At 55.7% G+C, this 26,888-nt stretch overlaps 1 protein-coding gene across 7 annotated transcripts in view; it reads right to left on the bottom strand.

The window, feature by feature from the left end:
- The window catches only part of TNRC18 (trinucleotide repeat containing 18), an 84,961-nt gene that overhangs the window by 5,276 nt on the left and 52,797 nt on the right, over positions 1–26,888 (bottom strand). For all 7 annotated transcript variants that reach the window (XM_073886297.1, XM_025863812.2, XM_025863814.2 and 4 more), the window contains 10 exons: positions 22,689–22,934; positions 11,911–12,341; positions 8,053–8,205; positions 7,559–7,700; positions 5,782–5,899; positions 5,305–5,380; positions 5,107–5,215; positions 2,579–2,695; positions 1,775–1,939; positions 60–1,399 (listed from right to left, as the gene is read on the bottom strand). In XM_073886297.1, coding sequence (XP_073742398.1) covers positions 60–1,399; positions 1,775–1,939; positions 2,579–2,695; positions 5,107–5,215; positions 5,305–5,380; positions 5,782–5,899; positions 7,559–7,700; positions 8,053–8,205; positions 11,911–12,341; positions 22,689–22,934 — 2,897 coding nt within the window. The remainder of the gene's footprint in view (positions 1–59; positions 1,400–1,774; positions 1,940–2,578; positions 2,696–5,106; positions 5,216–5,304; positions 5,381–5,781; positions 5,900–7,558; positions 7,701–8,052; positions 8,206–11,910; positions 12,342–22,688; positions 22,935–26,888) is intronic.

Genomic DNA, 26,888 nt, shown 5'->3' with positions numbered 1-26,888 from the left:
CCGCCCCCCCCCCGCCCTCCCGGGGCGCGCAGGCGCAGACCCCCCGCCCTCGGCTATACCTGGGTGGGCTTGCCGAACCACTTCCAGAGCTGCCGGGCGGGCAGGAAGGCGGCGATCTTGGGCCGGTTCTCCACGGACGGCAGGCGCTGCCGCTTGGCCAGCTCCTTGGTGGTGGGCAGGTGGACGCCCTCTCTCTTCTTGGGCCGGCTCCTGGCCCCGGCCCCGGCCTGAGCCTTGGGCGGCAGGGGCTGCGGGGGCTGCGGCGGGGGCGCCTGCGGCGGGGGCGCCGGCGCCTTCTTGCCCGGGGAGTGGGCCGCGGAGCGCGCCTTGCCCGCCGGCTTGGGCGCCTTGCCGGGGAGGGCCGGCGGGGCGGGGGGGCCGGCCGCGGGCGCGGGCGCCGCCTCCTCGTCGGAGCTGCAGGAGGACTCGTCGGTGGTGGAGGAGGACGAGGACGAGGACGACGAGGACGACGAGGACGACGACGACGAGGACGACGACGACGAGGACGACGAGGACGACGACGACGACGAGGACGACGACGAGGACGAGGACGACGAGGACGACGACGACGAGGACGACGACGAGGACGACGACGACGACGACGAGGACGCCCTGGAGCTGGAGGCGCTGCAGTCCCGGCCGCTGCCGCCCTGGCCCTCCTCCTCCCCCTCGGTCTCGGAGCTGCTGCCGCTGCCGCCGCTCTCACTGCTGCTGCCGCCGCTCTCCGACTCCTCGGCCCCGTCCTGCTCCGCCTGGCCTTTGTCCGGGCTCTTGGGGTCGCCCGAGCCCTCGAACCCGAGCCCGCCCCCGGGCTCCTGCGCCAGGTCGCCGTCCGCGGCCTTGGGCCGGGCGGCCTTGGGCTCGCCGCCGCCGCCGCCGCCGCCGCCGCCCGCTGCCGGGGGGTAGCTGCCCAGGCCCAGGAGGCCCTTGGGCTCCTGCCAGCCCCCAGCCCCCGGGTCCTCCCGCAGAAGCAGGGCCTCCTTGGCCTTCTTGCTTTTGGGCGACGTCACGCCCTCGTGGTCCAGCTTGACGAGCAGCTCGGCCTCCTCCCCGGGCCTCCGGGGGCCCTTGGCGGCCGCCTCTTCGGCAGCCCGGGCCTTCTTGGGCTTGGGCCGGGTGGCGGGCATGGTGACGGGCACGGTGACGAGGGCGGCGGGGGCCAGGACCGCGGCGGGGGCCGGCAGCTCGCCGAAGGGCTCAGGAGCCGGGCAGCTGCCGAAGGTGGCCGGCGCCGGGCTGGGCTGTGGGGGCGCCGGGCGAGCCTTGGGGGCTCTGGCCCGCTTGTCCACGGCCTCGGGGGGGCTCTTCTTGGAACTCGGGGTGCTGATGGGCTCCAGGGCCAACGGGGTACCGGGGACCTCCTCTGCCGGGCCCCCCTCCTCCAGGACAGCGGCTCTATCTAGGAGAGAGAAGGAAAAAGCTTCGGCGAGGCCAGGGCCAGGGGCTTCCCGAGCCAGAAAGCCCTGTTTCCAGCCCGGCCCTGCCCGTTCCTGAGCAGCGCCCGCTCTGGGCTCTCACGTCACTGTCATCACACAGGTGGTGAGCCCAACGTGGCTGCCCGGCCCTCTCGGCTCCTGGCACTCGTCCCTGAATGCTGCAGTGAACCCCCTGGCTAAAGCCACCTCTGCTCTGCCCCCGACAGGCCGACGTGCCTCCCAGAGCCTCAGTTTCCCAATCCGTCAGTCACATGGTCCGAGTGGCCCTGCGGCCCGTCCCCAGCCACTCCCACACCTGCCCCTGTGCCTCGGCCTCGGCCGAGTGGGGGCCGACATACCACTCTTGGCTTTGGTGCCGGGTTTCCGCCCACGCCCTCGTGCCTTGGCGCTGGGCTCCTCAGACCCTGGGGTGCCCCCATCTTTACTGTCCCCGGTGTCTTTGCTGGTCTTCCGGCTGCGGCGCTTGGCACTTGGCACCAGGAGGGCTGGGGATGGCTCCGCACCTGCAGAGCAGGACAGGCGGTGGCTCAGGCTCGGGTCTCTGCTCTCCAGGCTGCCCGAGCATCCTCTGTCATGGGGGCCGGGGGCTGGATAACCCCATCGCTGACCCCACTTGGCCTGCCTGCAGGGGCTACACAGCTGGGGAGGGCAGCCCCATCTGCAGGGGTGCAGTCAGGTGTCTGCACACACAAAAAGCTCCATGCGGGCTCCTCGAGTGAACGGACCGGGTGGAGCTGAGCCAAGATCCCCCCCTTCCACCTGGAGGATGCTCAAAAACCACTGAGCCCCAGAAAGTCAGGCAGTCCTGCCTCTAGTCGTGGGACCTTGGAAGTCACTCGCCTCCTGGAACCCGAGCTTCGTGTTACATGCAGGACCGAGGCAGGAATTCAGTGCTCTTGTGGACATGGGGAGCATGGAACATTCAGTAATGGAGACTGACTGGCCTTGACGCAGGCCTGGGGAGCCCCGGGAGCCCCTCCCTGACGCCCACTCTGGGAGCCCCAGCCACGGTTCCTGCCATTGCCATCCCATGGGTGTAAACGGTCCACACGGTGGCCAGCGCCCGCGGCCGGGCTCACAGCGGCGCCAGGTATGGACGTGGGGGTCACCCCCCCACCCCGGGCAGCAGGGCTGGCACTCACACTGGATTTTATAGTCAGGAGGCAGGAGGCGGATGTGGGAGAGAGGGATCCTCCCCGTGTCCCCGTCATCGAACTCCACAGTGATCAGGTCCCCGTCATCCTCGAGGCCGAGCAAGCCTATTGGCAGAGGGGCAGAGTCAGGGAGGCCAGTGGACCCTGTTCTCCGAGGGGCACAAGGCGAGCAGAAACCAGCTGGTAAGCAGCACTGGGCTTGAGATGTGCAAGGGCAGGTATACAGTGGTGCAGAATGTGAGCTTCAGAGCATGTGGTCCCAGCAGGAGCACCAGCACTCCCATTCCGGCGTCCCGACTTGCCCCCCAAGCAACAGGGGGTGAGGCAAGGGCGGGCACCCTAAAGGACAGAGGGAGCAGGCGAGGGGCTGGCGGCAGGTGGGAGCGCGGCGTTTCGCACCCATCTGCTCTCAGGGGCCTGGAGGGAGGCCGGTTTTCACAAGGGAGCCCCACAAGGCTCAGGCCCAGGACGCACCCAGCACCTCTGAAGGCAGGGGTCAGGGGACCCCGACGCTGGACAGGCTGAGGGTGCAGGCCTGGGGTGCAGCAGAGTTGGGTGGTGACCCCCACCCCGCTCCCACACACAGATGCCCGGCCAGACCCCGAGGACAGGGCCGTGGGTGGTGTGCCTGCCGGCAGCAGGCGCACCCCAGGTGCTGGGACCTGGGGTCCCCACAAAACAAGCCTGCCCACGCCCACGGTTTCCAATCCGCTTCCTACGGACCACCAGGGCTGAAAGGACAGCCTCCCAGAAGAGGCAGATGTGGACCAGAGAGGTCAGGGGAGGCTGAAGAAAGAGCACAGGACCCCCTCAGAGGGAGGAAGGGGGACTCAGGAGACAAGGGAGCTGGGGAGACCCGACCTGGAAACAGTACATTCTCCGAGAAGTTTAATAAAAGGTAACACGGATACAAGCAACAACATATGAAACAAAATAATATAAAAACCAAGGACACAAACATTCGAAGGAAGAAAAAAAGATTCAGAGAGTAAGAAAAACTCATGAATTTCTTACATGAGAGTAGGAATTTCAAAAATTCAAGAGAATGGAAGGGCCAGAAGGGCAGGGTTAGCTGAGGAAACCTCCCGGGAGATAGAACAAAACGGTGAAGAAACTGACAACCGACAGGAAAAAAAGATACAGGTGCTGCGGGCGGCCCAGCTCGGGAGCGCGAGGCCCAGGGGCGGCTCACGGGGGTCAGTGCAGGCGCCAGGCACAGAGCACATTTGCTTCACGGAGCCTTCTGCCCCCAAGTCCCCAGCAGTGCACACACAGACATGAAGACACACGGACTCGGAGACACACACACACACACACACACACACACACACACACACAGACGTACACACAAAACCCCATGAAATTCCAGCTCTAGGAATAATGAGAACATCCTAACAGTTTCCAGAGAGAAAAAGCAAGTCCACAAAGACCTGGCTGTAATCATGGCATCGAACTTCTCAGACAACCTCGGAAGCCGGATAACTGTATCAGACCAGTGACTCTGAAGAGGTGACGGAAAATCATTTCCAACTTAGAATGTCTCCCCAGCTCAATGACCGCAGAAGCAGGGCTAGAATAAAGAGACCTCAGGCATGCGCGTGCTGGAGGGATTCACCGCCCGCACCCTTTCTCAGAAAGCTATGCAGACTCTAGGACGACGAGGGAATGAGGAAGACACGGATGCAGCCCAGGAGCCAGAGAGATGGAGTTCTCAGAGGGATGACCAGGGGGAGTCCCTAGGATGACCCCACCGTGGTCCAGGGGGACAGAAAGCCCCGGGGGCCCCGATCACGATGAACTGTTACCATAGTCAGAGGCCCTCCTGCCCGGCACCCCCACTCCCACCTTCTGCATCTACATGGACACTGGGTGGCCGTGGGGTGCGCCGCATGGGCCAGCTGGTCAGGGTGACAGGTGTTTTCTGTAAGGTAATGAATATCCACATCCCCATCTCCTGAAAGTGTGGGGTCTGCCACAGCTAAGGGGAGTGCTGTTCGAGCATCTGCTGTGTCTGTCTGTCTGAAACCTGTACCTACACCTTCCGGGGCTCCTGTGATTTTCGTCGGCCTAGCTCCCAATCTCTTACTCTAACAGCACCCCAACTTTCCTGGGGGGCCACCGTCCCCTCTCTCGGTCCACATGTGGAATCAGAAAGCCGACCTCACTCGTTAGTGTCGGGGATGAGACCCATAGCAGTCAATGAAATCTGCGTGACCCAAGCCAGTTGCGCAGGCTCCACCCCAGGACTTCGATGGGGATCGAGAGAATTCCCCCGATGTCGGGATTTGTAAAGATGGCGGAACGCCCCAGGGAGCTGGGTGTGAAGCCAGCGCCGACAGGAGCAGACTGAGGGCCTGAGGCCCGAGGACACCGCGTGAACGGGGCGGCCCAGAGGCCCTGTAAGTTTCAGCTACACGAGCCGGCACCACCATTCGTATCTGCACCCGTCAGGGCTGGGGTTTGACCGAATGAGGCAAGGGGGGGGTGTGCCGGGGAGGGTCTGGGGGGCGCCTCACCTCGGACCACGGTGCCCGGGTACAGGCAGCGGTACTGCTGACTCCAGTAGGCCGCGATTCTGGTCCCCTGCGGCAAGAAGCGAGTGGAGGCCGGCCTCACGTCGTTGATCTGGGAAAGCCAAGGATTGAGCGCCAGGGGTGACGAGGAACAGCCCCGGCCCCCATCCGCCCAGGGGCCCCACTGCCCCAGCCCCTCACCGCCTCCTGCAGCAGCTGCTCCAGACAGTAGATGTGGGGCCGGTTCCCGCGTTCGCCCTCCACCACCACACGGTATCTGCAAGGCCACCGCACATACGGGATGAGGGGACAGACCCCGTGGACCTTCCCAGAGGGACCCCTGACCTCAACTCCTGGCCCCCGAGGTGTGACGTCGGAGCTTGGGGGTTTGCTGACGCCCTATATAAACCTGGGGCAAGTCCCTTCTGGGTCTATTTCCTCCCCCATACAGCGAGGGGTCACGGGTCCAAGAGAGGCCAACATATCCCGGGGGCTGGCCATGCCCCCTCGGCCCACCCGCGGAGAGCACCGCCCTCCCGGGGCCATTCACCCAGCTCAGAGAAGCAAAGCCACCTGCCCCCAGAGGACCAGCACCCTGGACACAGGACCAGCTGAGGGTCTTCGGTCCCTGAGCCTGGCGCTGCCCCCCGCCCCCAGGTCCCCCAAGTGCCCACTCACATGTCCGGTGAGTGCACCGTCTGCACGTGCCCGGCATACAGCAGCTTGTCATCCATGGGGATGAGCACACGCAGGCCGTCCTTCAGTTCGTCCTTGTCGATGATGCAGGAGCGCGGAGCTGCAGGGCAGTCGGCAATGAGGCAGGGCTGGACCCAGGGGGCAGCCGGGAGACCTGCCCTCCCTGCCCTCCGCCTCCCTTCCCCCACTGCAGACCGCGTGTGTGCGCACATCCACCCACGTGCCCAGACAGGCCTCATGCAGGGACACACGGTGCGGCCCTGAGCAAAACCCTCCATCCTGACCCAGGTCTCCAGAAACATCCCAAGTGGGGAAGAACCGGGGGTGACAGCCTGCACGTGCTGCCCATCCTCTACCCCAAAGACCACCACCCTTCGGGCCTGGGCAGGAGGCTCCAGGTCATCGCCCCGCCCCCCACCCCTTCTGCCAAACCTCCAGGACTTTCAACCTGGAATGCCACTGGTCCCGGCGGAAGCCAAACCCCCCTCGCCAAACTTCCCCGGCGAGGCTGTCCGCGCTCACTGCCCCCCATCCCACTTCCTGGCCGGTCCTCATCCCAAAGCTGCCTCCGCCCTTGGCTTAACAAGCCACCTGCTCCTGACACCCCAAATCCAGATGCTCCTCAGCTTTCCTCCACCAGGCTCGGCCACACTGCTTTGGACTCCTGGGCCCACCCCTCCTGCCCCGCGGGACCTTGAACCCGGCCCCACCCTGCTGTGACCAGGCTGGAGAAACCCGGACAGCTCACCAGGGTGGACAGAAGGGCTGGCCCGCACGTCCATCGCCCGCCTGCACCTGCACCCCTGCCACAGCCTCACCGTGGGTGCATGGACTTCCCACCCCTCGACGCTGAGTGTGGCCACGTGACTTTCTCTGGCCAATGGCACAAGGGAGGAGGGACCGAGTGCCGATTCTGAACCTAGGCCTTAAGAGGCCTCATCGGCTCCCACGTGCCCTCGTGGGCCTCTGGCAGCATGGCCACGGAGCAGAGCGGTCCCTCGCGCCATCCCGCTACTGCGGGAACAAGCCCAGCTGCCCTGCAGACAACCGAGACACGGACACCTGCTGCCATCTACCACTGAGGAGCTGTTTGTTACACAGCAACAGCGGACGATACACTCACGACCAGGCAACAACGCTCCTCAGCCCTGCTCATCCTGTTCTCTGCACCTGCCCCACCCAATTCACATCCGGGCTCCAGACCCCTGGATCCAAGTGCCAAGCATATGCCCCTGCTCCCTCCATGCCCACCCCACCACCACCTGTCTGCACCCCTTCTCACCTGTTCACACAGCCCACCCACCCCCCAGCCCCTCTCTCCCTCCCAACAAGCCCAAACGCACCCCATCGCCCACCATGCTGCCCACGGCACTGCAGCCCACCATCGCTTGCCAGGATCCTCACAGGGGCCTCCTACCTGGACTCCCTGTCCCCCTCAGCGCCCCACAATCTGTCCTCGACAAAGCAGTCAGAGAGCACCTTCCACACCTATCTGACCGCACCAACTTCCACTTACAACCTCTGACGGCTTGTTTTCAGTAGGGCAAAGACCAGACTCGGCTCACGGCCCGCGAGACTGGGCCATCTGCCTCCTCCCCCACCAGCTTACCAAACTGGCCCCTCTCGGTTCACCTCAGACACCAGGCGCCTGCGCGCGTTCACTCCCTGTGAGCTCAGCCCCTGCCCACCGCCTCCCCAGGGGAAGTTCCTGCATCCCCACGCTGCCAACCAGAGCCAACACGGCATCGCGGGTACTTACCCGGAGTTAGCGGCCGCTCCACGGCCCCACCGCGAGGCAGGTGCTCATCCTCAGAGAAGCTCGAGTCCTGGTTGGGCTCGAAGTCCTCCTCGGCAGCCATGCTCTCCATCAGCTTGCTCACGGCTCCCCCCTTGCCCCGATTCTGGGGACAGAGCAAAGCAGGCCAATGGGCTTAGGACGCACCATGCCAAGTCCTGCTGCTTAGGACCCTCCCTGGAAACCCGGGGTCACAGTCAGGCCGCAGGGGCACCTGCCACATGTGCAGCGGGGGTCCAGCTGGCCTCACCCCACAGGCCAGAGGGAGGGCAAAATGGGGCCACAAGCCGGATGACCAAGCCTGCACGTGCTGAGGCAGCACATCCAGACACACAGTGGGTCTGAGGACAAGCAGCCTGGCCAGGGGTGAGACGGCACAGTGGCTAGGCACACCAGCTCACCCCGGTCCTGGCGTTCCCACAGGGACCTCACCCTTTCTTGGGCACGGCAAGCCTTACCTCCTTCTTCACCTCCTTCCCTTTGGCCTTGGCCTTGCTCCTCTTGGCAGTGGCCGGGGAGCTGGTGTGGGGAGCCCGGGCCTCAGGGGGCAGGGCGGCAACACGGGGCGGGGGCAGTGCAGCCCCTGAGCCAGCCTCCTTCCCCTTCTTCTTCTGGGTGAGGAAGTAAGAGAGGTGCCATCAGAGGCCGCCCTCCCCCACCACTCGCCCTCCAGGGAGAGGAACAAAACAGCTCCCCTCCTCTCCCGCAAGTATGTTTGTTCTTAATCCTAACTGTTTTATTACTACTATATGTTGCTAATTGTAAAAAGAAAAAAAAAAGTACCCAAGTGCATATGGGCGCAACTTCCTCTCCAGTGCATCCTATATCAAGTACACAGCGCTAACTAGAATCACTACCGGCTGCCTGGCGCATCCTTCCAGAACTTTCCACCAGCACATAACAACCATGCAAACACACAGGCTATGCAGACACATTTGCACACACACGGTACTTTTTTTTTTTAAAAAAAACACAGATGGGAATTTACCAAAAGTCCTGCTTTGCAACTCCCCGCCCCTGACAAGTATGTCTGAGATACACAGAGACTGCCTCGCTGCAGCAGCTGCTCACGTGCAGCCGTGTGTGTGTGTGTGTGTGTGTGTGTGTGTGTGTGTGTGTGTGTGTTGGGGGACGGGGCACAGGTCATTTATAACCACCCCCCAGTCATGGATGCACAGGCGGCCTCCACTTTGCCCTTCCAAGTGATGCCACAGAAACAGGACAGTACCGGTCAGTTCCACAGGCATGTTCCAGAAGGAGCAGGCAAAACCCTCTGACTGCCTCTGGGGTGCCCCAGCAGTGACGGGAGAGCCACGCCCATCCCGGCTCCAAGCCCCCCCAGGGACGGTCCCCTGTCCCTGCCAGTGGCGCGTGGAAACTGGTCCCAGAGTGCCGAGAGCGCCCCCACCAGGCTTCGTGCATCAGAGCAGAGCACTACCAACAACCTGGCTGTCCTGGGACCTTCGGGAAACACTGGTGCATAACAGATCCAGTTATAAGCTTTTAGGCCCACGGCGGCAGTGGGAAGAACAAAGTGGGGGTACTTGGTGTAAGAAGCAAGCTCAGGCTACGAGTGTGCACAACCCAGGGGCGATGGGCGGGCGGCAGGGTCACTTTATGTTTTTAAAAGACACATTCCTGAAACAAAACAACCAAGTCCAGGGACCAGAGGATGTGGGAAATGAAGGAACATAAAAAGAGAACCCTGGGCGAATGTTAAAAAAGACCACAGCGGAAGTCATGTCCACAGCGCAAAGCACCGTAAGGGACAAAGCAGATGATGGTACAGGGATAGAAGGTATTCGGTGTGGATCGCCATTTGTGGGGGGAAGAAAGCGACATATTTTCTCGTTTCGGAAGCATGCCTTCATCCTGTTCACATTTCTGAAATCAGAAGGCATCCTGGGGGGTTGAAGGAACGTCTGTCATGTGGTTCTGTTGCCTTTTCCCCCAAACATCTGTTGTAAATAGCTCATCCGTCCATCGTGCACAAGGGACAGCAAGACAAGTTCTGAGTGGACTTGTATTTTCTTCCTTTTCTGCAACCTCCAAATCACTGTTCCAATCAGACAACTACCGATAACTGTTTCTTTCCCATTGACCAGAAGCCCCTTTCTGGGAACCTTATTTTTTTAAAATAAGAAAAGAACTCCAGGGGCACCTGGTTGAGCATCCAACTCTTGGTTTTGGCTCAGGTCATGATTTCAGAGTCCTGAGTTCAAGCCCCGCATCGGGCTCTGTGCTCAGCGGGGAGTCTGCTTAGGATTCTTTCTCTCACCCTCTTCCCCCCGCACCGTAAAATATGTAAATAAAAATCCTTCAAAAAAAGGTAAAATAAGGCTGATGGAAAATGGGAATGTACAAGTCTAAAAAGGATACGAAAGTATATCTCACAAAACTACAAACAGTGGTTGTTCCTGGGGTGACTTCATGGGTATCTGATTTCTCCTTTCGTTGACAATTAGCCTGTTCTGTTCTAGTCTTTCACTGTGTCGTCAGAAGGCTGGGCTCGGGTGAGCCCCCTGCCTCCTCCCCGACACAGGGTGCCGCATCTTGGCAAAGGGCCCAGGGGCCAGTGTGGCCCGGGGGGGGTGTTCAAAGCTCAGCTTGGATGGTCGTTAGCAGCCGTGACCTTGGGAGGGTGACAAGGCCACCTGTAAAGTCCAGTTGTATGAGTAACCTACCTCACAGGGTCTCGTGATACGGGGACATGGTAAGAAATATATAGTCGGTCTCTGCCCCTGGTTCCTGACCCAGAGCTCCTAAGCCTCTTGGAATTTCCTGGATCATAGCAGCATCTTTTGTCCTAACAAGGTGACTACGGGTAAGTCCCTAGCTAGCCCCAGGATGAGGGCCGCTCACCAGAAACACCAAGCCAGGAGGAGAAGCCAGGAACTCTGAGCTCCACCCCGCATCCTCCGGAGAGAGGAGAGGGGAGAGGGTCCAGAGGCTGAGTTAATAATCAATCCTGCCCAAGTGATGAAGCCCCCATAAAACCCTACATGAGGGGTTCGGGGAGCTTCCAGGTCAGGAGCACCTCGAGAGGGCAGGGAAGTGCCACACTGTTCCCCTTTCCCTTGCCCTGGACATCTCTTCTGTCTGGCTGTTGCTGAACCGTCTGCTTCCTGAAAAATGGTCATAGAAAGGAAAGTGCCTCCCGGGTTCTGTGCGTCCCTCTGGTAATTATCGACCCCGAACAGCGGGTCCTGGTAACCCCTGCTACACAGCTGGTGCTTCGGTCAGGAGCTCAGGGACAGTGGGGGTGGGCTGGGGACGCGGCCCTCTGCCAACTCCAGGGAGTCGGTGCAGAGGGTCGTGAGCAGACAGAACAGGTTTCCCTTTACCAATAAAGGATGTATGCGGGTAAAGGGGTCAGAACCTGCCTGAGACCCACCGCGGACCACCTGGTGGGATCACGAGCATTAAGCATTCCATAGCATCCCAGCGCCTTCCCTCCAACGCCTGGGGAAAGCTGAGAGGGCTTCAGCCGTGGACAGACAGGTGCGGAGGACCCGTACGAGCGCCCAGTATGGGAAGTCAGTGCCGAGTCTCCTGCCTCATCACAATGTCCTCTAGACTGTCCCTGTTAGCCGAGAGATCATCCTCCATCAGGGTCAGGGGTGGGGAGGCCTGACTCAGAGGCCACTGCCGAGCGCCGGCTGTGGAGTCTGAACGCAAGCACCCAAGGGGGCCACAGATGGCCACGAGCTTCCTAGCAGCCCGTGCAAGGAGGGGAGCAGGTCTGCCCGTCCTAGAGTGTTCAGAAAGCAAGCAGTCTCCAGCTGGGGAGCCCAGGCAGAGAACTCAGGGAGTTCTGACTTCCACTCACTTCTGAAGAGCTGAGATTCTCCTACAGCTACGGGTGAAGGCCACGCACCCCAGTAGGATGCACAGCGTCACACTTTGTCACCGACAGAATCACTGTCACGTAGCGCCTGACCGTTACCACAGAGACCCTGACCTATGGTTCACGCTCATCACTTGAGTGACGGCGCTTACTCGACCCGGCAACGGGCACCCATGTCAGAGACCTTCTTTAAGAAGCACACGGAGCACCTCTGTATCACAAGCCGGGAGTTTGGTATTTTGATAACTGCACGTCAGGATCACTGTTTTCCTTTGGGGTCCCCGCACCTCACTCCCACGACAGAGTGTTACCCTGAGACGGGAGGGGAGGGCGCCTCTGTGAGGGAGGGTGCTCAGTGCCTCTGAGGCCAGGTCCCCGGGCAGCGGGTGGGGCCCCTGCAGCTGGGGGGAGCAGGGCCTGGCAGTCGGGGTCCCTTCCCACGGTCCCCGCCCCCACACAGAGCCCCTACCTTCCTGGGGTCCTTCCTGTCCTTGGCGCGGCCGGTGTCCTTGCGAGGGCTCAGCGGGCCACCCTTGCCGCAGCGGCTGGGCTTGGCGGCAGCCGGGGCGGCACTGCTGGGGGCCGGGGCAGCGGCCGAGGCGTCGTGCAGGAAGATGCGCTCGCTGCGCCGCCGCGTCCACAGGTCGTCGTCGCTGGCCTCGGGCCCCGCCTCGAAGCCGGGCTCCTTGGCGCCCCGCAGCTTGCGGGCCTTGCGCCCTTTCTCTGCCGCCAGCTTGGCCTTGTCAGGGCTGGTGGGGCCAGGGCCCCGGGTGCTGGGCGCAGGCGAGGCCAGGGAGGGACCTGGCTCCCCCAGTCCCTTCTTGGGCCGCAGCAGCCCAGCAGGCGACCTCTTCCGCACCTTGACCTCACTCTCCGAGTCGGTGTACTCAAACTCCGTGCCTGGATGCAGGACGAGGGCAGGGGCTGTGGACAGGGGCTCCCGGGACCCCCACTTCCCACCTACCCAGATGCCCTGGCCACCAGCAGAAGGCCACAGTTCCACCCCTCCTCCAAGGGAGGCTTCTCATTTCCAGGAAAGGAACCTGAGGCCCAGAGGAGGAGCGGGAGGACTCACTGGGCCACACACCTGTGAGTGGCAGGTCCTGCTGGCCCCACTGCTGGCCCGAACCTTCCCCCCACCCCCCCCGTCGTTGCCCAGACTCTGCCGCCTCCCCACAAGACCATCATCTGGGAACGTGAAGATTCCTGCCTGGCCCCATGTGAGCTTCCCCTCTGCCTCCTGTGTGCCCCATGGGAATCCCAGAAGCCAGGGCAGGCTGGGGAGGGCCTCAGGGGCAGCAGGTCCAGGGGAGGCAGGTGGAAAGCCCACATGAAATCCCCGAGCCTGGGGGTGGGGGTGGGGGGGCCTCTCCTCCACTTCCTGGAGCCGCTCTTCAGAGCTGGGAGGTCCCTGGCATCTACTCCCTTTTAGAGGGTAGGCCTCACCGGAACTCACATGACCCTGGGGCCCGACCCCCTCCTGTCACCCCTGAGGCTCGTCCCTTCCCACAGACAAGGGGCCAGGCTCCATCCAAACCCTGGAGCTGCTGGGCTCCTTTACACACAAACCTCTCTCCAATGCCCAGCTGTGCTCCATCCTTTCAAACCTGCAGGCCTTTGCTTTGCTGGCCCCTGGAGCACCATCTCTCTCCTGGCCTCTACCTGGAAACCTACAGTCTCCTATCTGAGAAGACCCGCTCGGCACCCTGGAGAATCCTCTGTCCACACCTCCAGCACCACGGGCACATATCCCACTGTCGGGTGCCCGCCCTCCTCTGCCGACCCTGTCCTGCTCAGCCCCCCAGAAGCGGATCCCCAATTCACTACCCCAGGCCTACTGACCCTGGGTAGCCAGCATCCCGCCCACGAGGGCTCCTCCGGGAGGCCCAGCCCCATCGCCTAGCAGATGCAGCCGCTGTAGCGGGGCCGGGCTGGGAGGGGGCGCACTCCATGGGAGGGAGCCACTGGCAAAGCTTAACGATCCCATTAATTAATCTTTTGTTAACAGACTTCCCACTGCACAGGGAGGCAGCTGGGGGCTTTCATGGCTGATTAGGGTGCAGGCCATAAAATGCAGGCTGGAGTTCTGCTGCTGGGTGTGACGGAATGAGGCCCCACCGACACAGCTCCCTACAGAAAACCTAGACCCAATCCAACACTGCAGGGGCGTCGCGTAAGGCACAGGACTGCTGGGTGGACAGGGCAGTGATGGACAGCGGACACTTGCTTGGAAGAGGGGAAGTCGGAACTGCGAGAGTAACGTCCTCTTGGAGGATAAATACCTGAGGAGGCCAGTGGGGCAGCATGAACGGTGCCTGGGGGGGGAAGTGTTCTCTGGAGGGCCTTGGGGTGGGGACAGGCATGAAGCCCAGAGAGTGGGGAGCATGCGCCGAGGCCTCCCTGCCACACGGTGACACAGCAGAGGGTCGAGGCCGTGTCCCTGACTCCCACCCAGAGTCCTGTGCACCTGCCTCCTCCCCAAGGAATAAGGCAGTAAAGGAGGAACAGACAAGAAAAAGCACCAAAGATATAAAACAGAAGGGTAAGACTGAAAGTCAAAGGATGAAAAGGGTGTACCATGCAAATAGCAACTGAAAAAGAGCTGAACTGGCTATGCTAAATAGCAGACAAAACTGACCTTATGACAAAAATTGTTAAAGAAGGACATATTTAAATGATAAAATGGTCAATCCCTTAGGAAGATATAACAATTTATGAACATAGATGAACACAATCGGGAAACATGTAACAAAAGATTATACACCATGACCAAGTGAAATTTACTCCGGGAATAGAAGGTTGGTTTGACGTATAAGAAAATCAATGTAATATACCATATTAATAAAGGACAAAAACCACACGAACACCTCAATAGACACAGAAAAAGTAACAGACAAAACCTAACATTCTTTCATGATAAAATCACTCAAACTAGGAATAGAAGGAAATTTCCTCAACCTGACAAAGACGTCCATAAAAATTCACCGCTAACATGATACTTAATGGTAAAAGAATGAATGTTCTCCCCCTATGATCAGAAGACAAAGATACCTGTTCTTTCCACTTCTTTTCACCATTATATGGAAGATTCTAGCTCAGGCAATTAGGCTAGAAAAAGAAAAGGTATACACATCCGAAAGGAAAAAATAAAACTCTCTCTATTTGCAGATGACATGATCTCATATTACAGAAAATACTAAAGAATCTACTAAAAACCTACTACAGCAGGGCGCCTGGGTGGCTCAGTCGTTAAGCGTCTGCCTTCGGCTCAGGTCATGGTCCCAGGGTCCTGGGATCGAGTCCCACATCAGGCTCCCCACTCGGCGGGAGGCCTGCTTCTCCCTCCCCCACTCCCCCGGCTTGTTGTTCCCTCTCTCGCTGTGTCTCTCTCTGTCAAATAAATGAATAAAATCTTTAAAAAAAAAAAAATCTACTAGAGCAAATGAGTTCAGCAAGGTTGCAGGATACAAGATCAATATACAAAAATCAATTGTATTTCTATACACTAGCAATGAACACTCCAAAAATGAATTCAACTTACAAGAGCATCAAAAAAAATACTTACAAATTTAAAAGAAGTGCAAGACTTGTACAGTAAAAACTATTAAAACACTTTTGAGAAAAATTAAAGACACAAATAAATGGAAAGACATCCCATGTTCATGGATCAAAAAACTTACATTTTTAAGATGCCAATACTCCCCAATATGATCTATCGATTTAACACAATTCCTAATCAGAATCCCAGTGGGTTTTTTTGCATGAATTCACAAGCTAATCCTAAAATCCGTATGGAATGCAAGGGTCTCTGAGGCACCAAGACTGTCTTAAAAAAGAAGAACAAATATGGAGGATTCATATTTCCCAGTTTCAAAGCCTCCTAACAGTGATTCCTATGGTAATCAAGACAGTGTGCTGCTGGTCTAAGAACAGACATATACACTGATGGACTAGAACAGAGGGTCTGGAAATAATCCTTCATATTTATGTTCCGTTGATTTTCCACAAGGGCACCAAGAGCATTCAATGGGGAAAGATTTGACTTCTCAACACATGATACCGGGACAGCTGGATCTCCACATGCAAAAGAACCCTACATTACTCCATACGCAAAAATTAACTCAAAATGGATCACAGACCTAAATATAAGTCACAAACCATAAAACTCTTAGGAGAAAACAGAACTAAATCTTTGTGACCTTGGGTTAGGCAATACGTTTTTTACATAAACCCCAGAAGTACAAGTGGTATCTTTGGATTTCATCAAAATTTAAAACTTTAGACAACTTACAGAACGGGAGAAAAAATACTTGCAAACCATGTTTCTAATGAGAGAGTTATAGCTAAATATACAAAGAACTCTTACTCAACAACAAAATGACAAACAACCCAATTAAGAAATAAGTAAAGGATTTAAACAGGCATTTCTCCACATACAAATGGCTACTAAGCATATGAAAGGATCCTCAACATCAGCAGGAGAAATGCAAATCAAAACCAGGATGACATACTACTGCAAGCCCACTAGAATGGCTTCCTCCCCAAGAAATAAGGCATCATCAAAAAGACACATAATAACAGGTATCGGGGAGGAACTGGGGAAGAAAATGGAACCGTCACAGACTGCTGGTGGAAAATATAAAGAGGTGCAGCCACTCTGGAAAACAGTCTGGCAGTTCCTCGAAAGGTTAAACATAAAGTTACCAAATAACCCGGCAATTTTACCTTTAGATTTGTAGCCAGAACTGAAAACATATCTACAGAAAAACGTGTACATGAATGTTCATAGCTGACATTATTCACGATAGCCCAAAAATGGAAACAAAAACAAAAAAAGGAGATAAACAAAATGTGGTATATTCATAAAATGGAATATTATTCAGCCATAAGGTCTGAAGTCACAGAAGAAGAAATAGACAATCTGAATAGACCTTTATCTATTAAAGAAATTGAATCAATAATTAATAACCTTCTAAAACAGAAAATGCCAAGCCCAGATGACTTCACTGTTAAATTTGACCAAACCTTTTTTTTTTTTAAGATATTATTTATTTATTTGACAGAGAGAGAGACAGCGAGAGCAGGAACACAAGCAGGGGGAGTGGGAGAGGGAGAAGCAGGCTTCCCGCGGAGCAGGGAGCCCGATGTGGGACTCGATCCCAGGACCCCGGGATCATGACCTGAGCCGAAGGCAGACGCCTAACGACTGAGCCACCCAGGCACCCCAAATTTGACCAAACATTTAAGGAAGAAATTATACCAATTCTCTACAGGGAATTCTTGAGTTAGGAATTCTTCCTAACTCATTCTATGAGGCCAGAATTACTCGAATACCAAAACCAGACAAAGACACTACAAGAAAACTACAGACCAATATCTCTCATAAACATAAATGCAAAAAATACTCAACAAAATATTAGCAAATCAAATCCAACAATGTATGAGAAAACATTATACGCCACAACTAAGTGAGATTTATCCCCGTTATGCAGGGCTTGTTCAACATTCAAAAATCAAAAATCAATTAACGTAATCCATCACATCAACAGGCCAAAGAAGAAAAATCTCATGATCATATTAATGGGTAGAGAGAAAGCATTTGACAAAATCCAACATCAGTTCATGATAAAAACTCTCAGTAAACTAGGAATAGAAGAAAACTTCCTCAACCTGATGAAGAACATCTATAAAAACCGTACATCATACTTAACTGGTGAAAAACTAGAGGATTTCCCACTAAGATCAGGAACAAGGCAAGGATGTCCCCTGTCACCACTCCTTTTCAGTATCATACTGCAAGTCCTAGCTAATGTAATAAGACAAGGGGGGAAAAAAAGCATATTGATAGGGAAGGAAGAAATAAAACTGCCTTTGTTCATAGAGGACTTAAGTGGTATGTAGAAAACCTGAAAGAATCAACCAAAAAATCTCCTGGAATTGATTAGCAATTATAGCAAGGCCACATTTTACAACCTTCATATATAAAAGTCGATCACTTTCCTACATACTAGCAATGAACAAGCGGAATTTGAAATTTAAAACACAATACTGTTTGCGTTAGCACTCCCCAAAATGAAATACTTAGGCTAAATCTAACAAAATATGCACAAGATCTATGGGATGAAAACTACAAAACTCTGATGAAAGAAATCAAAGAAGACTTTCCATGTTCATGGATAGGAAGACTTGATATTGTCAAGATGTCAATTCTTCCCAGTTTGAGCTATGGATTCAATACAATTCCACTCAAAATCCCAGAAGTGGACATCAATACACTAATGCCGAAGTTTATATGGAGAGTCAAGAGACCCAGAATGGACAGCTCAAGATGGAAGAAGGTCAAGGTCAGAAGACTGGAAGTACCTGACTGCAAGGCTTACTGTAAAAGCTACAGTCATCAGGACAGTGAGATATTGGCAAAAGAAAAGACAACCAGATCAATGGAACAGAAAAGAGCCCAAAAATAGACTCCCATTAATATAGTCAAATAATCTTTAACAAAGGAGTAGTAAAGGCAATACAATGGAGAAAGGATATGTCTTTTCAACAAATGGCAGCGGAACCAGTGGAGAGCCACATGCAAAAAAGTGAATGTAATGAATCTTACACCCTTCACAAAAATTAACTCAAAATGGATCACAGGCCCAAAGGTTAACACGCAAAATTAAAAAACCCCTAGGAGATAATGTAGGAGAAATCTAGATGACCTTGGGTCTGGCAGTGAATCTTTAGCTACAACACCAAACACCCAATCCACAAAAGCTGGACTTCCCTAAAATTATACATTTCTGCTTTGTGAAAAGACTCCATAAAGAGAATGAAAAGACAAGCCATAGACTGGGAGAAAATATTGGCAAAAGACACACCTGATAAAGGACTGTTTTCCAAAACAGATAAAGAACTCTTAAAATCCAACATTAGGAAAACAACCCAATGTAAAAAGTGGGTCAAAAATCCTAACAGACATGTCACCAAAATTACATAGACGGCAAATAAGCACGTGAAAAGATGTTCCACATCATGTTATTAGGGAAATGCAAATTAAAACAAGATACCACCACACACCTATTAGAATGTCCAAAATCCAAAACACTAATCCTAAGTGCTGGCAGGGATGTGTAGCAACAAGATCTGTCATTCATTGCTGCTGGGAATACAAAATGGTGCAGCCACTTTGGAAGACATTATGGCAATTTCTCACAAAACGAAACGGACTCCTACCATATAGATCCAGCAATCACACTCCTTGGTACTTACCCAAAGGAGTTGAAAACTTACGTCCACACATAAAAAAAACTGCACACAGATGTTTACAGCAGCTTTAGTCAAAACTGCCAAAACTTGGATGCCACCAAGATGTCCTAGACGCCCTGAGTACATGAATGAATGAATGAATGAATGAATGAATAAACTGTGGTCCATCCAGACAATGGAGTATTATTCAGAGCTAAAAAGAAACAAGCTATCAGGTCGTGGAAAGACATGGAGGAAACTTCTATGCATACTATTAACTGAAAGAAGCCAATCTGAAAAGACACCATGCTGTATGATTCCAACGACACGACGTTCTGGAGAAGGCAAAACTATGGGGACAGTCAGAATATCAGTGATTGCCAGGCATGCAAGGAGAGGAGAGAGATGAACAGATGGGGTACAGAGGATTTTTAGGCAGTGAAACTGCTTTCCATGACAGTGTAATGGTGGCCACACACATGTGCCCAAACCCACAGATTCTACAACACCAGGAGTGAATCCTAACGTAAACTATGGATCCTGGGTGACAGTGATGTGTCGATGTAGGCTCATCAGTGGTAACAAATGCACCACTGTGGCAGAGAATGTCGATAATGGAGGAGGCTGTGCATCTGTGCAGGGCAGGGGGTAAAGAGGAATCTGTATCTTCCTCTCAATTGTGCTATGAACCTCAAATTGCTCTAAAAAATAAAGTCAATTTAAAAAAAAAAAGGAACAAAGTACTGATATATAACACGGATGAACCCTCAAACAATTGTAACAAGTGAAAAGAAGCTAGACACAAAAGGCCACGTGTTATATGATTTCATTTATATGAAATGTCCAAATGTCCAAGATAGAGAAATGCATAGAAGACAGAGAGTAATGGTTGCCTAGGGTTAGGGGGGTTGGAAGAATATGGGGAGTGATATGAATGGGTATGGAGCTTCTTTGGGGGGGAAGGGATAAAAATGCCCTGAAATTAGACAGTGGTAATGGTTGCACACCTCTGTGAACACAAGAAAAGCCATCAAATTGTACACTTCAAAGGGTGAATTTTATGTTATGTGAATTATATTTCAACAAAGCTATTATTTCTAAAAAAGGGTAGATTCAAGCCTGACCATGTCAATAATTACATTAAATATTAACAGATTAAACACTCCAGCAAAATGACCGAGATTACAAAACAGATTAAAAAGAAGGACCCAGGGCGCCTGGGTGGCTCAGTCGGTTAAGCATCTGCCTTCGGCTCGGGTCATGATCCCAGGGTCCTGGGATCAAGTCCCGCATCGGGCTCCCTACTCTGTGGGGAGCCTGCTTCTCCCGCTCCTCCCCACTTGTGCTCTCTCTCTCTCTCTCTGTCTCTCTCTCTCTCTCAAATAAACAAAATCTAAAAAAAAAAAAAAATTAAAAAAATAAGGACCCAACTATAAGCTGTCTGTAAGAGACTCGCTTTAAATATGAAGACAAAGGTGGGCGCCTGGGTGGCTCAGTCGGTTAAGCGACTGCCTTCGGCTCAGGTCATGATCCTGGAGTCCCTGGATCGAGTCCCGCATCGGGCTCCCTGCTCGGCAGGGAGTCTGCTTCTCCCTCTGACCCTCCCTCCCCCCTCTCATGTGCTCTCTGTCTCTCATTCTCTCTCTCTCAAATAAATAAATAAAATCTTTAAAAAAAAAAAAGAATACTTTGCAATGATAAAAGGACCAATTTAACAGGCAATCATAAACATATATATGCACCCAATAACAGAGCTTCAAACACATGAAGCGAACATCCACAGAATTAAATTATAAGGAGAAAGAAAATCCCGCAATCATAGCTGGACATTTTATACCCACCTGTAAGCAACTGAGAAAACTAGACAAAAACTAGCAAAGATGCACGAGATCTTAACACTTCCAAACACACTGCCTTGCCTGACAGAACTGAATGATTTACAGAACACTGTATATAACGACATCAGAAGACGCATTCTTTTAAGTGTACGCTATGAAACACCATATACCCTCAAATTTTTAAAGTTTTAAAAGACTGAAATTATACAGAGTATTTTCTCTGACCAAGATGGAATGATGTTAGAAATCAGTAGTAATAAAATAACCAGGGAACCCCCACCAGTATTTGGAAAACAAATAATACTTCTAAGTAATCACTGGATGAAAAGTAGAAATCACAAGATAAATTAATAAATCTGTTGAACTGAGAGTAATAATGAAAACAGGACAATGGAAAATGTGTGAGGCGCAGCTAAAGCAAGGTTCAGAGGGAACTTTCAAGGTCTCCACAAGAAAAGAACATCCCAAGTTGATAACCTAAGGTTGCACGTTAAAAAACAGGAAATGGTTGGCAATTATACCTAAACAGAAGGAAGGAAATAATAAAGAGCAGAAATCAACGAAATTGATAACCTCTAGCCACACTGATCAAGAAATACAGCAGAAACAAATTATTTGTATTGGCAATGAAAAAGGAAACATCACTATAGACCCCCTCAGAGTTAAAAAGTGTAAAAGGGGGAACTCTCTGCCAATATAGTTGACAACCTGGATAAAAGTAAGACCGCGAGTTCTAAGACGGCTGGTGCATTTAGGGATATGAGGATGGGGCCTGTGGACAGCATGCTGCTGTCTGGGTAGCCACAGCCTGATGCTTGGGGTCAGACAGGTGGAATGTGACCACGGGGCGACAGGGAACCAGTCAGAGGTTCTCAACAGAGAAGTGGTCTGATCAAGTTTGAGCTTTGAGGAAGAGCCCTCCAGCTGCTTAGGTATAAAGAATAGCTGAGATGCGGTAGCCAGGAGGGAGGCCAGCGCCACTGCCCAGGGGAGCCAGGCCCAGAGCCCCCAGGGAACAGCGGCAGGACATGGGGGGGTGAGAGAGAGGGAGCAGTTAAGAGGAAGGAAGGAGGGTCGGGGCCTGGAGACTGTGAAGCTGCCCCATGACCTGAGCCGAAGGCAGTGCCCCAGACTGTGAAGCTGTCCCACGAGGCGGTACAGGCCACAGGAACGAGCTTTTGTCCTGTAGCCTGCAGGGCATGAAGCCAGGGGCAGCTGGGGGAGACCCGGGGGTAGAGCAGGGGGGCACTGCAGTGCCCATTCTCCCTGTCCCAGCCCCTGCCAGAGGGTCTCACATGGATCCCGGAGGCTCAGAAAAGGGCAGGAAGGCCAGGCCGAAGACTTGGCCCGGCTGAGGCCAGGTGAGCTCACAGCCTGAACACACGTGGGACCGTCTCAGTCCCCGGCACCCCAGGTGCAGCAGGGGCGGGTCCAGGAGGGGACACTTGGCCCGGTGAGAATGGGGGTGGGCCCAGGAGAAGGTCCCGTTTGTCTCAAGAAGGCAGGCATCTGACTAGAGACGCAGAGAGGAAGGAAGCGGGGCCAGGACACGGCCTAGCCTCCGGCCCGAGCCTCAGAGCCGGCTGTCTCCGTCTGCCTGTCAGGGAAGTGGGACAGTAAGCCTGGCTAACAGTGACACGGCACGCGACCCCGCCCCCCCGCCGCCAGTGACGACCTTCTCCAGGCCCCAACCGCGGGCCACATGCCCATCTCACAAAGTGACCTGCCTCGAATGCGCAGACTTAAAAGATCCTGCTCGTCTACTTCTCTGTGTATGCTCAGCCGGTTCCCACTTCTCTCTCAGGGTTCGGCCTGGGTGTCGCCTACCTGGGGCAGCCTCCCTTGGGCTTCTACAGCCCCCCAGGGTGCAGATCAGGGGCAGATTTGCCTTTCTGCTTCCCGGAGCTGCCTATCAGCGGGCACCTAAGAGGGGGAGTCAGGCTATGACTGGGGGAGTCCGGAGCGTGAACAGTGAAGGTCAGCCTGCACAGCTTCTGGACCCCCCCTCCTGGGGCAGGCCAGGCCCACGTCACCAGTACCACTCTGCTCGGGATGGGGTTGGCCCACGAGGCACGGCTCCAGTGGGCCCCAGCTCTGCTCCTACCCTTCTCCAAGCCCGTTTCCGGTCTGCGGGATGGGGCAGCGGTGCCCCCGCATCCCACCTGCCGGTACTTACCCATCAGGTTCTGCCGCTCTTCCTTCTTCCGGGCCTTCTGCTTGGCCTCCAGCTGCACCACTGATAGGGACGGCCCCACTGTGGGGCTGGGGAGGGCGCTGGCTGCAAAGCGGGCCAGCAGGCCCAGCCCGCTCTCCTCCAGGCCTGGCGACAGGGCCCGCTCCCGGGCCCCCAGCCTATAGCCGCCGGCGGCCTCGGGCTCCTCCTCCTCCGGCTCATCCTCCTCGTCCTCCTCGGAGCTCTCATCTGGTGCAGAAAACAGGGCGCGAGTCAGAGCCTGGGCCTAGGCAGGTGCCGCCCCCCACCCCGCCCCTACTCGGCCCGAGCACCAGCGAGGGGTGCCACACAGCTCCGGCCTAGCTCCTCACTCCTCGTCAGCCGGGGGTGGATCCAATACCAGCCCATAAATCCGCCCCCCCCCCGGATGACCCAGTGCCCCCATCAAAGCGAGCCCAAGACGTGGGCATCCTGGACGGCCCAGAGGCGGGCAGCGGCTTTGGGAATCAGAGGGTTTCTGTAAGGGGGACACCGACATGCACCTGTGCTGTGGCGAGGGGGACAGACACATGGACAAGGACTGGAGACAGCTCTCGCCACCATCTCACACGCACACACACACACACGCCCCGACGTACGACATGGAGGCTGAGAAAGGAGGCAGGAGAGCAGGAAAGAGGAGGCCAGGGAGGGGCAGAGAGGGGGTGGGAGAGGGCCCCGGGGACTCAGGTGCCTAGGGGTCTGGGGCTAGTGACAGGAGAAGGTGGAGTTCGGTCTCTTCTTGAGCAAGCTCTGGGGTCCAAAGGTGACTTCCCAGCAATACCCCCAAGCCAGGAAGCCTGGGGCAAATCCTGGCCCTCTGTGAGCACTTTCTACGAGCACTTACTCATCTGTGGCATGGGGTGGCCCTCCCAGCCCACCCACCCAGCTAAGGGGAGACTTAGGATCACACGTACGCTGGAGAAAGCACTTTGCAAGCCTAACAAGGACCAAACAGAAACAGGGCCAGCCTGTTCTACAAAACTGCTGTCCCCGGGGCCAAGGGAGCCACAAGCTGGCTATGCCTCCTGACGCGGGGAGCCAGGAAGGGAAAGGGCACGCAGGTCAGCCCACTCTGCACCAGAAGGCTGAGGCTCGGCGTGGCCAAGCACTCAGGCAGAACTCAAACCCAGGGCTGCCTTGCTGTCTTGTCACCCAGAGTCTCTCAGAAAGAATCTGACGACGCTCCAGTCTCTCCAGTTGGTGAATAGAGACTTGGTGCTTCTTCCCAGGAACTGGCCTGCCACCCAGGGACCTACAGCCCTGAGCCCAGCAGGGGCCGTGGGAACAAAGGTGGGGCAGGCAGCAGGCTGGCAGGGAGTCCACGAAAGGCAGTGCTCCCTGCACGTGAACCAAGCTCTCCACCAAGAAGAGAGACCGCAGGGAGTTAACACCTTGCTTCTGACCTTTCCAGGGAGACAGCCTAACACCGCGAGGGCGGGCAGGCAAGAGAGCAGCAGGGGCTAACTGCCCAGGGGACGCCCCGGGGACACCTGCCCAAAGGTGCCTGTCTGCTCGGACTGCTGGGAGTGTGAAGGTGACTCTGGGGGCCGCTGACCAAGGGCAGGGCCCGGCAAGGCTGGGGGCGGCTCTCTGCAGCAGGAAGCGGGAAGGGACGTAAGGAGGTGCCCCCCCACCCCAGCTCTATCTCGGGCAGGGAGTGCCTGGGCTCAGGGAACGGAGAGGGGCAGACACAGACGGCCAACTCCACGTTCTCCCTCCACACCCCAAGCCACCTGCTTGCTTGGGTGCAACTAGCAGCCCAAAGTGGTGGCCCCAGGTGCGCCAATGGGGGCAGGGGTTCTGCCTACCCATTTTTCCGAGGGAGCCTGGGTCTCTGTTGAGTGAGGGGGGTGGAAATGAGCTTAAGGAATCCCTGAAGAGAGCTGAGAAAGGAAGGAGGCAGAGACAGGTTTGTTAGGAGGGGGGGGGGGGGGGGGGGGAGGTCCGGCTCCCAGAGCAATGGATGAAGCAGGATGGAGGCCAGTGGGGCAGGCAGGCAGAAGCAGGCAGTGCACGCTTGCGATCCATTCACATTGCGGACATCACATGGTTGTCTCCGCCCCAGTGGGCCACAGCGGCAAAGCAGGCTAAGTGTAGGCAGACTTTCGGCAGCGCCTGGGTCCCCCACATCAGGCCTCCCTGGGGTTGGTCAATTTGAGCAGGGTGGCGGGCGGGGGGTGGCTGGGGTGGGGGCACAGAGTCAGACGTGTGGCCAGTTTTCCCTTCTAGAGAACGCCTTCCCTGGATGCTCAGGTGTGGAGACTCCAGAACTCTCTCGCATCCAGAAGGATTCCCCACCAGCAACGTCCAGTGGTGGAGGGCTGGCTCTGGGTTTCTGGATGTCCGGAATGTCTACCTCGGATACCAGTCGGCCAGCAGCAGCCCAATCCCAGCACCCTGACATGGAAAAGTGCTTGGAAGGAAAAAGCCAAAAGCAGGGTTTGCTTCCCACAGAGCAAAATTGGTCTCCGGAGACCCTCCCCCACCTCCAGCTGCTGCGACCCTCAAAAGCCCCCACTGGCTGCTTCCCACGGTGGCTGGTCTGCTCAGGCTGGGGTCTGCGGGGCTGGGGGAGCAGAGGGGGGGGTCTCAGGACCAAGGAAGCCTTTCTGGAGCTGTCCACACCTGAGGCAACAGAGTTTGCCAAGGGCAGAGGGAGAAAAAATTCCCAACCAAGAAGCCCAAGGTAATACAGAAAAACTTTTTCTTATTAAAAAAAAACCAAAAACAAAAACAAAACCAAAAAACTCTTGGCTCAGTATGTGGGATTGTCTGTTGTAACTTGATTTGGTTTGGTTTGGTTTGGTTTTCCAAAACCCGATCGATAAATGCCAAAGCAATCCGCTGCTGCCATAGCCGATGGGGGCAAACCCCGAGGAGGGGAGGTGCAGAGGGAACACAACGAAAGGGTTTTGCCTACCTACGGAGCAACGAGCCAGGCTCGGACCCAAGCTCAGTGACCCGCTGCGCCGTCTGCCCTACTCCCAGCCTTCGCTTTGCGTCCAGAGTGCAGCGTGAGAGCAAATGCAAGAGACCAAAACAGACATTCAAAGCATCATGGGTAGGGATCAAGGGTGAAGGTATGGTCAAGCTGCTGGGGGGAAAGAGCAGACACTAGAAAGCCAAGCAGTCAGGTGTTTTAGTACCAGATGTCAGGAAAACCCTATTACCCAAATATCCCTGTCAAGACCTGACCATGCGTGCGTGTGTGCGCGCAACGGGGGCGGGGGGGGGTTCCCCCTCCACTCCCCTCCCCCTAGCTGGGCTCTCTCCACTGCTGCATCCAGCCTGGTCTGAGGGCCCCCCGGCTCCCTCTGCCCACTCCGGGCAAACGGCCCCATGCTAAGACATCTGACGGGGCTGCCTGCCTCTCTACAGGGTCTGAGCTGGGGCAGGAGAGCTTAAACACGTGGAAGCTGGATCTCTGGCTTTAAAGGGGAGGAGCCAAGGGGGGGAGGGAGGAAGGGGTCAGGAAGGGAGGGAGGAGAATGGTGAACCTGCCAGACTGGTCCACAGAGGCCAGGGCTAGGGGCAAATGAGGCTGACTGGCGAGTTAGTGACCTCCCTGCTCCTTGGCCCAGATTCCATTCCCTCGGGCGTGGCACAGCTCAAGAGAATGTGGGTCCCGAGGGCACCTGGCTCCCTACTGTGCCATCTCCTGGTCATCCAAAATGGATCCGGGTGAGTCAGGATGAGGTGTGGGGGCAGGGAGAAGGCAGACCAGGAATGGGAGCAGGGCCGGAAGTAGGGTAGCATCTGGTCCCAGGGCCCGAGCTGGTGCCCGTCCAGGTTGGCCTCTATATGCCTGAGCCTCACTCAGGGGGCATGGGATCTAGGCTCTGGGAATCCCTGAAGGGGGTCCACCCTGAAGCAAATCCTAAACCAGGGTGAGGAAACATTTCAGGATCCTCTGGCTCCCCCACTTGCCCCTAGGACACTTCTAACGCGTGGGGAAGTCAGAGCCTGGATGTTCGCAGGGATCACTGAACCCTACCCTCTCTGCACTGGTGAGGCACAGGAGGGCCCGGGGCGGGGTGGGGCTGCCGGCAGACCAGGCCTGTGGGCTCAGAGGCCAGTGCTCTCTCCGAAGCCTGGGCCCCACCGCTCAACGTGGCAATAAAGCCCACGCTTTCAAATCTCCCCACAAAACTCGGGGCAGCA

The sequence above is a fragment of the Callorhinus ursinus genome, unplaced genomic scaffold (assembly GCF_003265705.2).
Source record: "Callorhinus ursinus isolate GAN/ISIS: 27379988/994484 unplaced genomic scaffold, GSC_fseal_2.0 scaffold70, whole genome shotgun sequence".
NCBI classification, from domain to species: Eukaryota; Metazoa; Chordata; class Mammalia; order Carnivora; family Otariidae; genus Callorhinus; species Callorhinus ursinus.
This window is presented reverse-complemented; position numbering and strand designations above follow the sequence as displayed.